This window comes from Panthera tigris, chromosome A3, assembly GCF_018350195.1.
Source record: "Panthera tigris isolate Pti1 chromosome A3, P.tigris_Pti1_mat1.1, whole genome shotgun sequence".
Classification (NCBI taxonomy): domain Eukaryota; kingdom Metazoa; phylum Chordata; class Mammalia; order Carnivora; family Felidae; genus Panthera; species Panthera tigris.
Genome location: NC_056662.1, coordinates 54,971,078 through 54,984,195, shown reverse-complemented (window position 1 = coordinate 54,984,195; position 13,118 = coordinate 54,971,078). Strand labels below are relative to the sequence as shown.

Genomic DNA, 13,118 nt, shown 5'->3' with positions numbered 1-13,118 from the left:
TATTGGAAGCTGTGTCTTCATTACCTGACATTAGATAATGATATCTCAAGACTGAGATATGAATGGACATATCCATTGGTAATAAGCTGTGTCTTCATTACCTGACATTAGATAATGATATTGGAAGGGGTCATTCCCAGAAAGAAAATAAAAGTCATGTCACCTCCATCTCATGCTTTGAAAATGTCTACTCATTGGGTATCCGTATGGTAGATGAAGGTAAATTATAAATGCATGGGGGCACCTGGGTGCTTCAGCTGGGTAAGCGTCCAACTTTGGCTCAGGTCATGATCGCGTGGTTCAGGAGTTTGAGCCCCGTGTCAGGCTCTGTGCTGATGGCTTGGAGCCTGGAACCTGCCTCAGATTCTGTGTCTCCCTCTCTCTCTGCCCTTTCCCAGCTCATACTCTGTCTCTCAAAAATAAGTAAAACATTTAAAAAATTTTTTAAAAATTATAAATGAGTACACACATAGTGGATGTGAGTCCTCAGTTAAATTTGCTCAGTCAAAAAAACTGGGAGACAATTTGTGTGATTCTGCTTTTGTCAACTCATTTCTTGGAAAATGTATTTTCTAGAAAATCTTCATTGCCAGATTATTGCTTTTTACAAGTTCTAACAAAATGGCAGTTTTTCCCGTTTGCATTATAATTTAACAAGTGACATAATACTCAGTCTTTGTTAGAAAGTAAATTAATGGAAAGAAATCAAATAATGAAAAATAAACGTAGTAGCAAACTTTTTAAGATACAGACTAACATGGTGAGGACTTAAATATTATGTAAATATTGAATATTAGATAAGTAGTTCAGCTACAAATGCCATAACTTTTATTGGTTAATTCCCTAAGTTTAAAGTGCATATTGCTATATAAATTATGATTTTTTTTTAAAGGAAAATTTTTGGTCCTACTCATGGAACTTAAAGGAAGATAGTTCATAGCTTTGTTTTGTTTTTACCAACTTCACTGGAATTTTTTTATATAGAGTTCTTTACAGAGTAAATTTCTTATAGGGTTATTTAAAAATCAGTTAAAGTATGGCACTGCATGTGATACAGAATTCTCATTGAAATTACTGTCCTTTAGTTTGAATGAGAAATAGTATAACTAAAAAGCACTTTCAGTATTATTTGCTGTGCAGCTAGATTATGTGAGGAGGTCACTTCTGAAATGAAGGCTGCTCACAGGGAAGGTAGGAAGTAGAAATAATGTACTGTATCTCTTATTTTAGTGTGTATATTTTATTTGCCACAGGAAGCATATGGAAAGCTACTAGATGTAGAAAAACGTCAGAATCAGTTGCAAGCCAAAGGTCTATTTTCAGAAAAAACTAAAACCAAGTAAGTTCTTCTCTTGCATTAAAACATATGAAAAATTTGGGGCTCCTGGGTGGCTCAGTCAGTTAAGCGTCCGACTTCGGCTCAGGTCATGATCTCACAGTTCCTGGGTTCGAGCCCCACATTGGTCTCTGTGCTGACAGCTCAGAGCCTGGAGCCTGCTTCGGATTCTGTGTCTCCCTCTCTCTCTGCCTCTCCCCCGCTCATACTCTCTCCCTCTCTTCAAAATAAATAAACATTAAAAAAATAACATGAAAAATTTGAATGAAAAACATGACACTTGTCATTGGTGTTTTTAGGCATATTTAAAGCCTAGGAATTTGTTTGCTATTTCAGCATTAATCATTCAAGTTAGGAGTCAGAATAATAGGTGAGTTTTTTGTTTGGGGGGAAGTAGATATTAAAGTTAAATCTGCATTCCAGATTTATGTATTAAATGACAATTTCTATATTTGAAGATGATGTCCTTAGAATTTTTGTTTATATAGCTGCCTATTCACTGAAATACCAAAAACAAAGACTTGGACTTCCATGTGGCAGTGGAATCAGATTAGATCTACAGTGAAAGACTGTGATGGATTAGATCTGTCAACCTGGTTGTTTTGGCCTATTCACTTAACTTTTTCTTAGGCAGAAGACAAGTGTTTGAGCATCCCTTGTTTAAGTCGTAAATCCTTCCCCTAGCTCTTTGGACTTAACACTACTTTAGTCCATTGACAGGCTAACTTTGTGTCCATAACTTCTCTTTTGAAGTGAATTATGAAAAGTAAGCACCATTTAAATTTTTAAGAACCCTGGTACCTTTTAGTATCACATGAGTTCCACAGTGGCATGTTTAAATCCTCAAACAAAACATTTGCTAGACTGCGTATCTTTTCTAAAGTAGAACAAGGGCATGAGCTAACACTTCTCAAAAATAGTTTACTTGGGTTTTAAGGCTTTAGAATACAAAAATTTGTTTTCTAATCAAGAATCGCTACTACATGTGTGATCTTTTGTGATACAACTCTAATTGCATGGTTAATTTAAAAGAGAATATATGTGATATTTTAACAGAGACCTGATTGGCAGCAGATGGCTGATTAAGGAGGAACTAGAAGAAATGTTAGTGGAAAAACTGTCAGATCAAGATGTGAGTAATTAATCTTTTAAATTTAAGGGGACCTGTGCCATAAGAATGCAGACAATTGCTGTATTTAGGATCGTCATAGTAATGTTTCTCAGATGCAGGTGTTCCTAAGACAGTTTTCCTTTCTAGAACATATTTACAGCTGATTTCTGCCACAGGGCCTTACTGTGGTCAGGAAAGTGACATGCCTGGTGTCTAGATCCTCGTGTGTAAGTGCCTTTGTGGCTCGGCCAGTTGTTCTAGGGGACTGTGGCAGATGTCAGTTTTCACTTTCTCCGGTAGAGCAGATAGCTGATTGTATAAGCTAATGGTAAGTAGAAGGAATCCTCAGAGGTTAAGTCAGAAAAGAACGGAGCACACAGTTGGTTACTTTCATGCAGTTTGCTGCTCCCCGGCTGACCCGCGTGCAGGATCTGTAAGGACAGTAGTTTTCATCTTGGAATCTGTAACACCACCTGCATCAGTCATTTGAAATGCCGGTTAGAAAACGCGGTTTCCCAAGATTCAGACCTACCTCAGAATTTCTAGGGGTGTCCTCCTGGAATTCCTATTTTTAACAGCTCCCTGGGGAGTATTCTACCCTATAAAGTTGGTGCTCCCGCATTAGGTTTTAATTGGAGCCTTTTGCTAAATGTTCTAATACATGCCAATGTTATCAGAGGAAATTTGATGTTTTACATATGTGGGTGTTCCAAATTTAGATTATTCTAGAAGATTTGAATGTAAATTTCACAGATTGTTCCAAGAAGGGTTTTTTTCTTCCATGGCACTGGCTAACATTGTTAGTACCTTGCCACCCGTGTTGATTTTAAGTCATGTACTTAAATTGCTCTTTTTCTCATTTAACATATTGAAGAAATTAATGATTTGGAAACGTTGCAATTTGCTTAACAAGGTGTCAGGCATTTGGTGAGCGGGGGATCTGGAGTTAATTTCTAATATCCTAACTGCCAAGTCAGTATTGCTGCATGGATCTAACTGAAAAATCTCTCTTTACTTCTTCATTGAACGTGTCATTTCATTGTGTCCTCTGTTTTCTGGCTGCTTTGATCTTTATACTACAAGTTTGGGGTTGTTAGTTTTTTGTTTGTTTTCTCCCATTTTGAAGACATCCCAAGGACTTCATTACAGGTATGCAACAGGAAAGACAAAATAAATAGATACATTTTATATACATGTGTGTGTGTGTATATATATATATATATATATATATATATAATACGTGTATATCACATGCATAGATAGTATATGTAGTGCATACGATAGTCTTCTATACTTTTAGGGTCCTGGATAGCAACAGAAATCCTGAAACGGATGGCTGGTATCCAGATGAGGGAGGCAGGGACTTCTTAAACCTTCACCCTGGTCCTGGAGAAAGGCCATGCTGTACTTGTAGGTACTCCTTTGTACGTTCACAGTCAGTGTGTGGTGGGATTGAGAGAAGCGCTGAGAGCCAAGGACGCAGGCCTGTAAATGGAGGGCGAGAACGGAGCTTTGTCAGGCCGGGTACCACAGGTGGCAAAGTATGTCACCCTTACTCAGAAAACTCCCTTCTCTTGTGCGGTAACAGCACAGGAAGCAGTCATTGGAGCCATCTGTGAGATGGTGAGATTTCTCCACATTTCAAATTATTAATGGCGGATGTTCACAATGAAGTCAGAGGTGACAGAGGAGTATGATTTTTAGGGCTGACAAAAACATACATAAGGTTATCAAAAATTGAGTCTCACACTGCACATTAACTAAGGATCTCCGGTGTTAGTTGTCTCCTTCTGCGTAAACACTTTAGATAGTGATTACTGTGGCTTCTAATTTTAAGGGGTTAATACCAAGTTGTTTACTTTCTAATCACATGTTCAAGAACTATTAAAAAAAACGCACAGAGTAGCAGGGATAATTTATTTCAAGAGGTTGCCCTTTAAGTCAAGTATCTCTTGAATTTTTAAATAGCTTGATTGTTCGGTTTTAAAGGAAATCATAAACATTAAAGTAACACAGCTTGAACAGCTAAAGATATATTTGCCAAATATATTATGAAATATAATTTAAGAGGTACATTTTCTCAAAATCAAACTCTTCCCATTTTACGATACATAACTTACTGGAAATTATTTTGGAACCTCCTCTTGATCCAGTTATTAAAAGAGTAGAAATTACACTTGAAGATCATCTAAATATGTTTTTAAACGAATTTAAGTCTCCATTTCATGTAATTAGAATACAGAGAAATGGACTTTTCTTTGCATGGTAAGTGTCTTTTGTTTCTTAAGAGAAAAGCCTGGGCACGGCGGGTACGCAGGGAAAGCGTTGCATCTGCATGCTGTTTAAAAGCAGCATGTGAAGGTGCACGGGTGTCATCCTGTCAAAATTCATCAAGAAAAGCAACATCGGAAAGATCAAGTATACAAAAATAGAAAAAACTTAGCAAATGCAATTACACTTGCATCTTCTAATGAATTTTTATTTTATTGTCTGCAGTATGCACAGTTCATTCGACTGCTAGAAAGGTTATTGACAGTGGAGTGCAGTGCCGAAGAAGAAGAGTTTGTGCAGAGGTTTCGTAGGAGTGTAACTGTTCAATCAAGAAAACAGCTGATTGAACCCTTGCAGTATGACGGGCAAGGAACGGCCTTCAGCACAAGCGAAGGTAATGACACTCTGGGGAGAGAAAATAAATTTCGTGAAAATGGAGAAACTATAGTTATTTTTATTTGCTCTTGCTCCCTGGTATTCATTTGGTTCATTTGGGGGTTTTTTTCTTTGTGTTTTTTTTTGTTTTGTTTTGTTTTGTTTTGTTTTGTTTTGTTTTGTTTTGTTTTGTTTTCCACTGCTGCCACATTGGATTTTCTGATTTTCAAGGCTCTACTGAAGTTTTGAAAATCTGAACCTTTTAAGGCCCCAAGAAAAAATGTGGATGTGTGCCTACACAATCACGTTAACACTTTATTTTCACAGATCTATGTTAAATCTTTTTATTTTCACCTTTTCAACTGCCAGAAAGAAAAAATGTTCCTAATAAAGGTTTCCTGTGTAAAATGAAATTGCTCGGGAAATCTGCTTGTCAGATACCGAATCCGTGAAACGTGGTCCTTGCCTCCCTTCTTCCTTGTGGCCAGGCGGACGTTCACTTTGCTGCTGCTTTTAAGGACCGACCCTGTTACATGATAGACCTGCAGCTCTTCAAAATTGAAGAAACGAGTGATTTCAAAGAAATGGGACCTTTCCTGAGGAATCCTTTCATTTCTACCGATGATATTTTTTCATACCCCTCATATATTTGTAAAAGCTGTCGGATTAAATACACTCTGATGGATTGTAAACGACAAACACTGTAAATTGGTTGTTTTTCTCAAGTAACATAAATACATAGGAATTATCTCACTGCTTATTGAAACTGATTGAAAATCATTGTGGTATTACTAAAACGCAATTGAGGAACAAAACTACCCCATAATAAGCTTTACTACATGGATTATGGTGTAGTCACCTGTTTTGTTTTTGTTTGACTTACAGTAGTTCTAGAACTTCCCTACGCCCCCTGTATATACTGTCATTCTGGGGTGTGGGGGGGGGAATCTAATGTTGTTTTATCGGTCTCAAAGCATTGGCCTAACGGCCAATATCTTAAAAGACTTTCCCTGGTAGAAATTTTATATTTTAAAGGTAAAAGAAAGAGTGCAAAAGCAGAAGCCATTGTTTATGAGCATGGAAGTGGAAGAATAAAAGTAAATGGAATCGATTATCTGCTTTACTTCCCAGTGACACAAGACAGGTTAGTTTCTGCTTTTGCGTTTGCTTTTCGTCTTTATTCTTTATATTAAGGGGGCTTCTGATTTTCCGATTATGTATGTCTGAATGATGGTTTCTCTTTACCAGTGTGATTAATTTATCAAACTAGCTAGAGGGAAGCTACCACTATTCTTTATGTAGCTTTTCAGGTTTTGGAAAAGCATCTCTAGAATTCCTCATCAGTTGAATCTTCCTCCTCTCTTCATCAGCTCCTACTGGAAGTGGAGTATTTGGGATGTAGCTCACATTCTGGAATGCAGACTATGCCAGAATGAAAGAAGAGTAGACTACCACCTTGTGTTTCCCTAGTTTTGGGGGGGGGGGTGGTGGATGCACACAAAACAACAAAAACCAACCTTGGCCCTTACATGGAAAATATTAGACAAAGTCTGCTTTGTCACTTTGGATTTTTTCCTACTCAGAGGAAATTGATTATATATTGAGCAGGCAATGAAACCTGACGTTTATGTGTTAAAATAGGAGCTCATCAGGCTTTGCTTTAGTTCCCAGGGCTAAATATGGCAGCTTTATGTTTGGAACTTTGTAGCCCATGGAGAAACAGACATTAATCATAAACAGGTATCAGAATTCAAGTCCTGGAAACATGCTCCTCTTTGATCTCTGTGAGTCACTATCCAAAGGCCTCTTTTGGAGACGGTTATTATTTTTCTAGTAGTTACTGTCCTTATGCACGGGTAACACAAGTTCTGCATGATCAGGCCCTCCTCTTTAATCCTCCTGTTCCCTGAATGTGTACTGTGCTATTTAAGGTGAAAGGGGGCAGGAGCTCTTACGATCCCCATGCTTATGTAAGGAAAAGAGAACCCTGTTAGTGTAGTGCAAGCTTCTGGACTGCATACTTACTTCAGGGAATGTATGTTTATTTTATTGCCATATGTGTCTGGGTCAAAGAGTAACCAAGTCCGTTCAGCTTGTAGTTCACGGAGTAAACTAATTCTGCCGTCCCTCTTGCAGGGAGATGGGTGGAGGAAGCCCTTCTTTCCCTTCAGAAAAGCCAAAGAGAGACCCAGAACTTGAGCATTGGGAACTGCTTGGAGCAATGGCATTTGACCCTGACTGCCAGTTTGCTTTCAGATAGAGCTCCCGATGATTTAACAAGTCTCAGTTTATGGCTTGGTCTCATAATTAAATGGTAGCCTTACAATCCTTAGAACTTGTTTTTCACTCTGAATTCAGCAGGCATCTGCTAAGGATTGTCCGTGTATGCAGTCCTGTTCTGGGCGTTGTGAAGAGATCAGAGCTGTCGAAGATAACGATTTCTGTCATTAAGAAACTTCTTCTCTGGGAAGCCTAAGGCTAGTCTTGGTGGGAATGGGCCCCCAGACCATCTCGTCTTTAAGCGGTTGCAGGGATTTGGGGCAGCTGTGCTAGCTGTGGGCTGGCCTTTCCTCATGCGGAAGCAGCTCGAGAGCTTACAGATTCCGCAGCGAGGCGACCACTGACCAGTAGGAAGACAGCTGAACGGAGAATCAGATGATCTTGCTTCTAGTTCTGTTTTCTAGTTGTGTGACCTTTGCCCAGATACTTAAAGGTCACTTGGCTAGTCAGTAGGAGAGAGTTGGACTTCATCTCCCAGATGCTCTTCTGAAAGTCCGCTGGACTGCTAGCTGTCTCTCTGGGGCCCTTTCTTCAGGCTGTGTGCACAAACATAGCAGACAGATCATTGGGAGCACTGACTGTGTTGCCTTCCCAGGGTTATCAGAAAACTTGTTCATTCGTTCATGTGTCACTTACACATTTGTTACTATGTGCCTAGCACTGTGGGATACAAGGATTAATAGCCCTTCTGATTTGGAAAGGCCTTGGCTCCATCAGCCAACCATTAAAACAACTCTGAGTTGATCATCTGTACAAAAGAAACACGTTCCTCACACAGCACTAGCCATGTAATAGGGGAGATAAGATTAGCATTCTGAGTGGTTACAGAAAAAAAAAAGTATGTGTTTGTACAGATGCTAAGTTACAGGCTTTTGAATTGGTGCCATAAGGGGTAGTGTTCAGAGAAGAGAGAAAGGAAATCGTTTTATTTTTATTTTTTTTCAAAATAACTTTGGTTATATAACAAAGAACAAAACAAATTTGATTCTTTTTAAAAAAAATTTTTTTTTAATGTGTATTTATTTTTGAGATAGAGACAGAGCATGAGCAGGGGAGGGGCAGAGAGTGAGGGAGACAAAGAATCTGAAGCAGGCTCCAGGCTCTGAGCTGTCAGCACAGAGCCCGACATGGGGCTCGAACTCACAGGCCGTGAGATCATGACCTGAGCCGAAGTCGGACGCTCAACCAACTGAGCCACCCAGGCACCCCAAATTTGATTCTTTTAGCCCAGGATTTCCTCTGAGATGCCTGCGAGAAGATGAAGGCTGGTTTTGCCTATGTTCGTTTGCAGTCCAGAGGAGCGAAAATTGATAGCTGTAGATAATCATTTCCCTTTGGGTGTTTTTTCACCTGCGTATAAATTTAGTTTTGTTCCTCCGTGTGCACCAGCTTCCCAACCGTCCAGGCCCTTCACGATGGTCTGTCTTACCTTGACCGGTCCATCTCAGTCACCGTAGTATATCTGGAGTAGATGGTAGAATGTATGTCTTCTGAATTTTAGTCTAGGTTTCTTTATGTAAGCATTTGTTAGGGAATCTTAGAGTCTTAGGAATTAAGACAGATAAATGTTTATGCTCCCAAACAAGTGGGTGACCAGAGCTTCTCTTACTAATGTCACGTACCTGTCACTGACCGCTTACCTGCGTTGGGCAGTGCAGAGACCTTCTGTGTGCGATGGAAACAGCATCCCTACTGAAGCAGTGCTATTGCAAACTCCAGTTAACTATGTTCTTGGAAGGTCTTGTTCAGAGAGAAGGTTCTGCCCATTTATTTGCATGCGATTATTTTGCTCATGCAGTCCAAGGAGTACAGTGTGAATGTCCCGTCCGCATCAGTCTTTCAGCATCACTGTGGGACAATAAGCTTTATTTGGGGTCCAGAAAGCCACACTGTCAGATAAAGCAAGCAAATGCAATATAAATTGGCTTTGCTAAATATTCAGTAGAGGTATTAAGGCAAAATAGCAGGGGCGCCTGGGCGGCTCAGTCGGTTGAGCGTCCGACTTCGGCTCAGGCCGTGATCTTGCAGTTCGTGAGTTCGAGCCCCCCATCAGGCTCTGTGCTGAAAGCTCAGAGCCTGGAGCCTGCTTCTGATTCGGTGTCTCCCTCTCTCTCGGCCCTTCCCTTGCTCACACTCTGTCTCTCTCTCAAAATAAATAAAGGTTTAAAAAACTTTAAAGAAAAAATAGCAAAATCCAAGTACCCGACAGAGGCAGTGGTAAACACTGTACCTGGTACATAAATGATGTTCGGATACTTGCTGGGTTGAGCGAGAGAAGCTCCAGGGTCGTGTCGTGTCTGTGTTCCGGTCTCTAATCCGGGGGTGCCTGCCCGTGCCCGAGTGGGCACTCCCTGACTGCTGCGGGAAGCAGGCCTGGCTGGGGTTGTGCGGCGTCACCTGGCACCCGGCGGGTAGTGGGACCCCGCCACTTCGAGAACTGGTAATAGGAATGGGTGTTTCGGCGGGGGGAGCGTGGGGGTGAGAGGAGTGGAATGTGGTGCCAAGAATTTTAAAAACCAACCACGCCAGGATTAACAGCATACACTAGACAGGTATTTATGGTACACCTTGTTCAGCGAGTCCAGATGGCATTTGATGTTGCTTGCCGACCGAATCCAGACAGATTCAGCTGACGAGGGGAGGTCCCCCACTTTGAGACTTCTTTACGAGGTTATCCTTGAGCTTCGCAAGGTTCTCATGAGAGAAAAGGGGTCAGCAGTGAGAGAGCGTATATCGCCGTATCCAGGAAGAAGGAGTCAACCTCGCATTCCAAGTATCAGAAATACCAGTCGTCCTTCACTTAATAGGTTTGGCCGTGAAGTATGATCTCTGGCAAGCCTCATACGCTTTGTATACATGTTGAGAATATGAGCAGTTCCTAAAGCGGGTATCTTTACAGTAAACTTCCTTTCCTTGTGGTGCGTTTTAGAGAACAGCTGATGTTCCCTTTCCACTTCCTGGACCGGCTTGGAAAACACGATGTGACCTGCACCGTGTCGGGTGGTGGGCGGTCTTCGCAGGCGGGAGCCATACGCTTGGCGATGGCCAAAGCCTTGTGCAGTTTTGTCACCGAGGAAGAGGTCGAGTGGATGAGACAAGGTACGCTCTGAGGTGGGAGTTGGGGGTGGGGGGCAGCTGTCTCCGCGCCATCTGTAAGTGGTCACGGAGTCCCGCACCAGTTACTGGAAATCAGAGAGTACTTGGTATCGCAGATTGCTGCCTTCTCTTTTCGTGCTCCAGGATCATAACAGTGTTTTACGGTTTTGATTTCTGTGAGGTGAGTTTGAATTAAAAAAAGAAAAGGAGGTCCTCCCGGCGTCCAGGAAGGTTTCTTTTGGCCTTTAAGGCCTAACCTCTTATCCAGTGTAGCAAGCGCTACTCCATTATGTTTCACAGGTGAACCGGTGATGGGTTTTTTTGTTTTTATTTTTTTAATGTTTATTTATTTCTGAGACAGAGCATGAGCGGGAGAGGGGCAGAGAGAGAGGGAGACACAGAATCTGAAGCAGGCTCCAGGCTCTGAGCTGTCAGCACGGAGTCTGATGTGGGGCTCGAACTCACAAACCGTGAGATCATGACCTGAGCCAAAGTCGGTCGCTCAACCGACTGAGCCACCCAGGCGCCCCCCGGTGATTGTTATAGAAATTTGTAACCGTTTGGTGTAATAACCAAGCCCATACTGTTTCCAACATCATTGGAGATTTTTGTTTTTCCACTGTGATGTGGTTGTGAATTTTATGTTGTCTTATTCAATGCAACACTCTTGTCACCCCACCATGAATACAAGAGTCTGTGCAGTGTGAGAAAGAATACACAGTCAATATGTCCATTAGGGCCCCACTTTCACACTTAACTACAAATCAGGGCAGTTCTAGCTGAAGGTCACCCTCGAACTGTTCACAAAGGGAAGAAAGCGTTGCAGGCGCTCCTAGCTGGCTGCATGGCCTGGGCGAGTCACTTAGCGCCTCTGTGCCTGCACTTCCTCTCTGGGCACGCAAGCTGGCCTCTGCACCCCCTGCCCTCCCACAGGAGCCGCTGGGTCCTCACTCCGTGCTGCAGATTAGCACCGCTTAGGGCTTAAGTTAGTTGAGTTTTTAAGTCTCTTAAAAGTCCATAAACAAATTGATTTTTAAGAAACCCACTGATTTGTGGGATTCATATCTAGTCATTAAAGTAACTTGTAGGACCTTACTTAGCAGTTCTGCTAGTTTGACTTACTGTGTATATTAAAAAGTAATAAAGTGTTATTATTTATAATTCAAACTAGAATTTAGACAAGTCATGTCTGCATTTTGTCCAAAATACTGTTTTATTCCATGCCTTTTAAAGACAAGTAAATGCAAAAACTTACATAACAAGTGATTGAAGTTTCCTTTGCTTTACGGCCATTCACATACTCCTAATAAGATACCTAGACCTGTATGCAGTGACAAGAAGTGCTAGTTTTGGAAGAGTGAGAAAGACACTGAAAGACTGGGGTCTGTTTACATATTTGCAAAAGCAATGTAAGAGCTTTCTTATCACTGGTATTCTTGAAATCTGTGGTTCCAGCCACCACTGGGGCACATTATTTGGGGCATATGTTTGAGAATAACTCATTAATTGCCTAGAAATCTTAATTGCTCCTGATGATTAAGAGAGTGGAAGCTCCCAGAAGTTTCTTTTCTAAGATATGTTTGATAAGTCATACTGTATGTGTTTGTGTACTCATGTTCTTAATCTATAGTGCCCATATACTCCCTCTTACTTCACCATACAGTGCTGCTTTTCTGCCTCTTCTCCATTCGAACTTCCACACCTGTAATAATAAGTCGGCGACGTAAGTCCAGTCACAGTGAAGAGTGCCCGCCCACATAAGAGCAGACTTAAGTTGAACAGGCTTAAAAACTACAAGAACCCATGGTCCTCATGGGATAAGGAGAGCAGACTCAAACAACGTAGCTGGTGTTTGTCTCGAAATGGGGAGAATGTCCTAAAAGAGTGAAAGCAAACTGCTCTCATGAGATTTATTCCAGGCTGGTAAATTATTACAGGTCTGGTTGCTTTCCGGCTAGGCAGCGTGCTATTTCCATGGTTCATAAAGGCCTCTCTCTCTACACTGCAGCTGGACTGCTGACTGCCGATCCACGGGTCAGAGAACGGAAGAAGCCAGGCCAGGAGGGAGCCCGCAGAAAGTTTACCTGGAAGAAGCGCTAAGTGTTCTTTCACAGGAGAGGAGAGGAAACGCTGTGTATATGTGCCCGGCATGCGGCAGACATATGATAAATATTTGCCGGCCAGTGTGAGGGCAACACTATCGGGCGTTTGAGTTGTGAGACAGTTTATTTTTAAACGCTACTTCGTAAAGGTTACCCTGTAAATACAATTTTTAAAACATGTTTAGCTTCATTCTGCTGCTTTATTTTTTAAACTTTTTCAGAAGGTAGTTTTAGAAGCATGATTCATAGAATTTTGGCATATTAGATCTGAAAGGAACATTCAACAAAATCTAGTCAAGTAACCTCATTCTGCAGACGAGAAGGCCCGGCCTCCAAAATGAAGGGACCCACCAGCGCTACACTGCTAACTGAACAAGAGAGGTAGACCAGAACTCGCTTCTCCTGCTGCTGTGGTTTTCCCGTACGGAGGCTGTTATCCCATATTTTTCAAACTGAGAGGTGAGGATGCTTGTTCAGAAGAATGAAGTAAGCTCTGAGCGTCTTTGTCAGGAGCCGGAGAGGGCTGGGCTGCCAGGTGTCAGAGGAG

At 41.5% G+C, this 13,118-nt stretch overlaps 1 protein-coding gene across 1 annotated transcript in view; it reads left to right on the top strand.

Moving 5' to 3' along the window:
• The window catches only part of MRPS9 (mitochondrial ribosomal protein S9), a 63,983-nt gene extending 51,232 nt beyond the window's left edge, over positions 1-12,751 (top strand). Inside the window, exons 6-11 of the mRNA XM_007097771.3 lie at positions 1,254-1,339; positions 2,393-2,468; positions 4,944-5,112; positions 6,129-6,237; positions 10,303-10,472; positions 12,478-12,751. Of these exons, the coding sequence (XP_007097833.2) occupies positions 1,254-1,339; positions 2,393-2,468; positions 4,944-5,112; positions 6,129-6,237; positions 10,303-10,472; positions 12,478-12,569 (702 nt within the window). The 3' untranslated portion in view covers positions 12,570-12,751. The remainder of the gene's footprint in view (positions 1-1,253; positions 1,340-2,392; positions 2,469-4,943; positions 5,113-6,128; positions 6,238-10,302; positions 10,473-12,477) is intronic.
• The last annotated feature ends 367 nt before the right edge of the window (positions 12,752-13,118 follow it).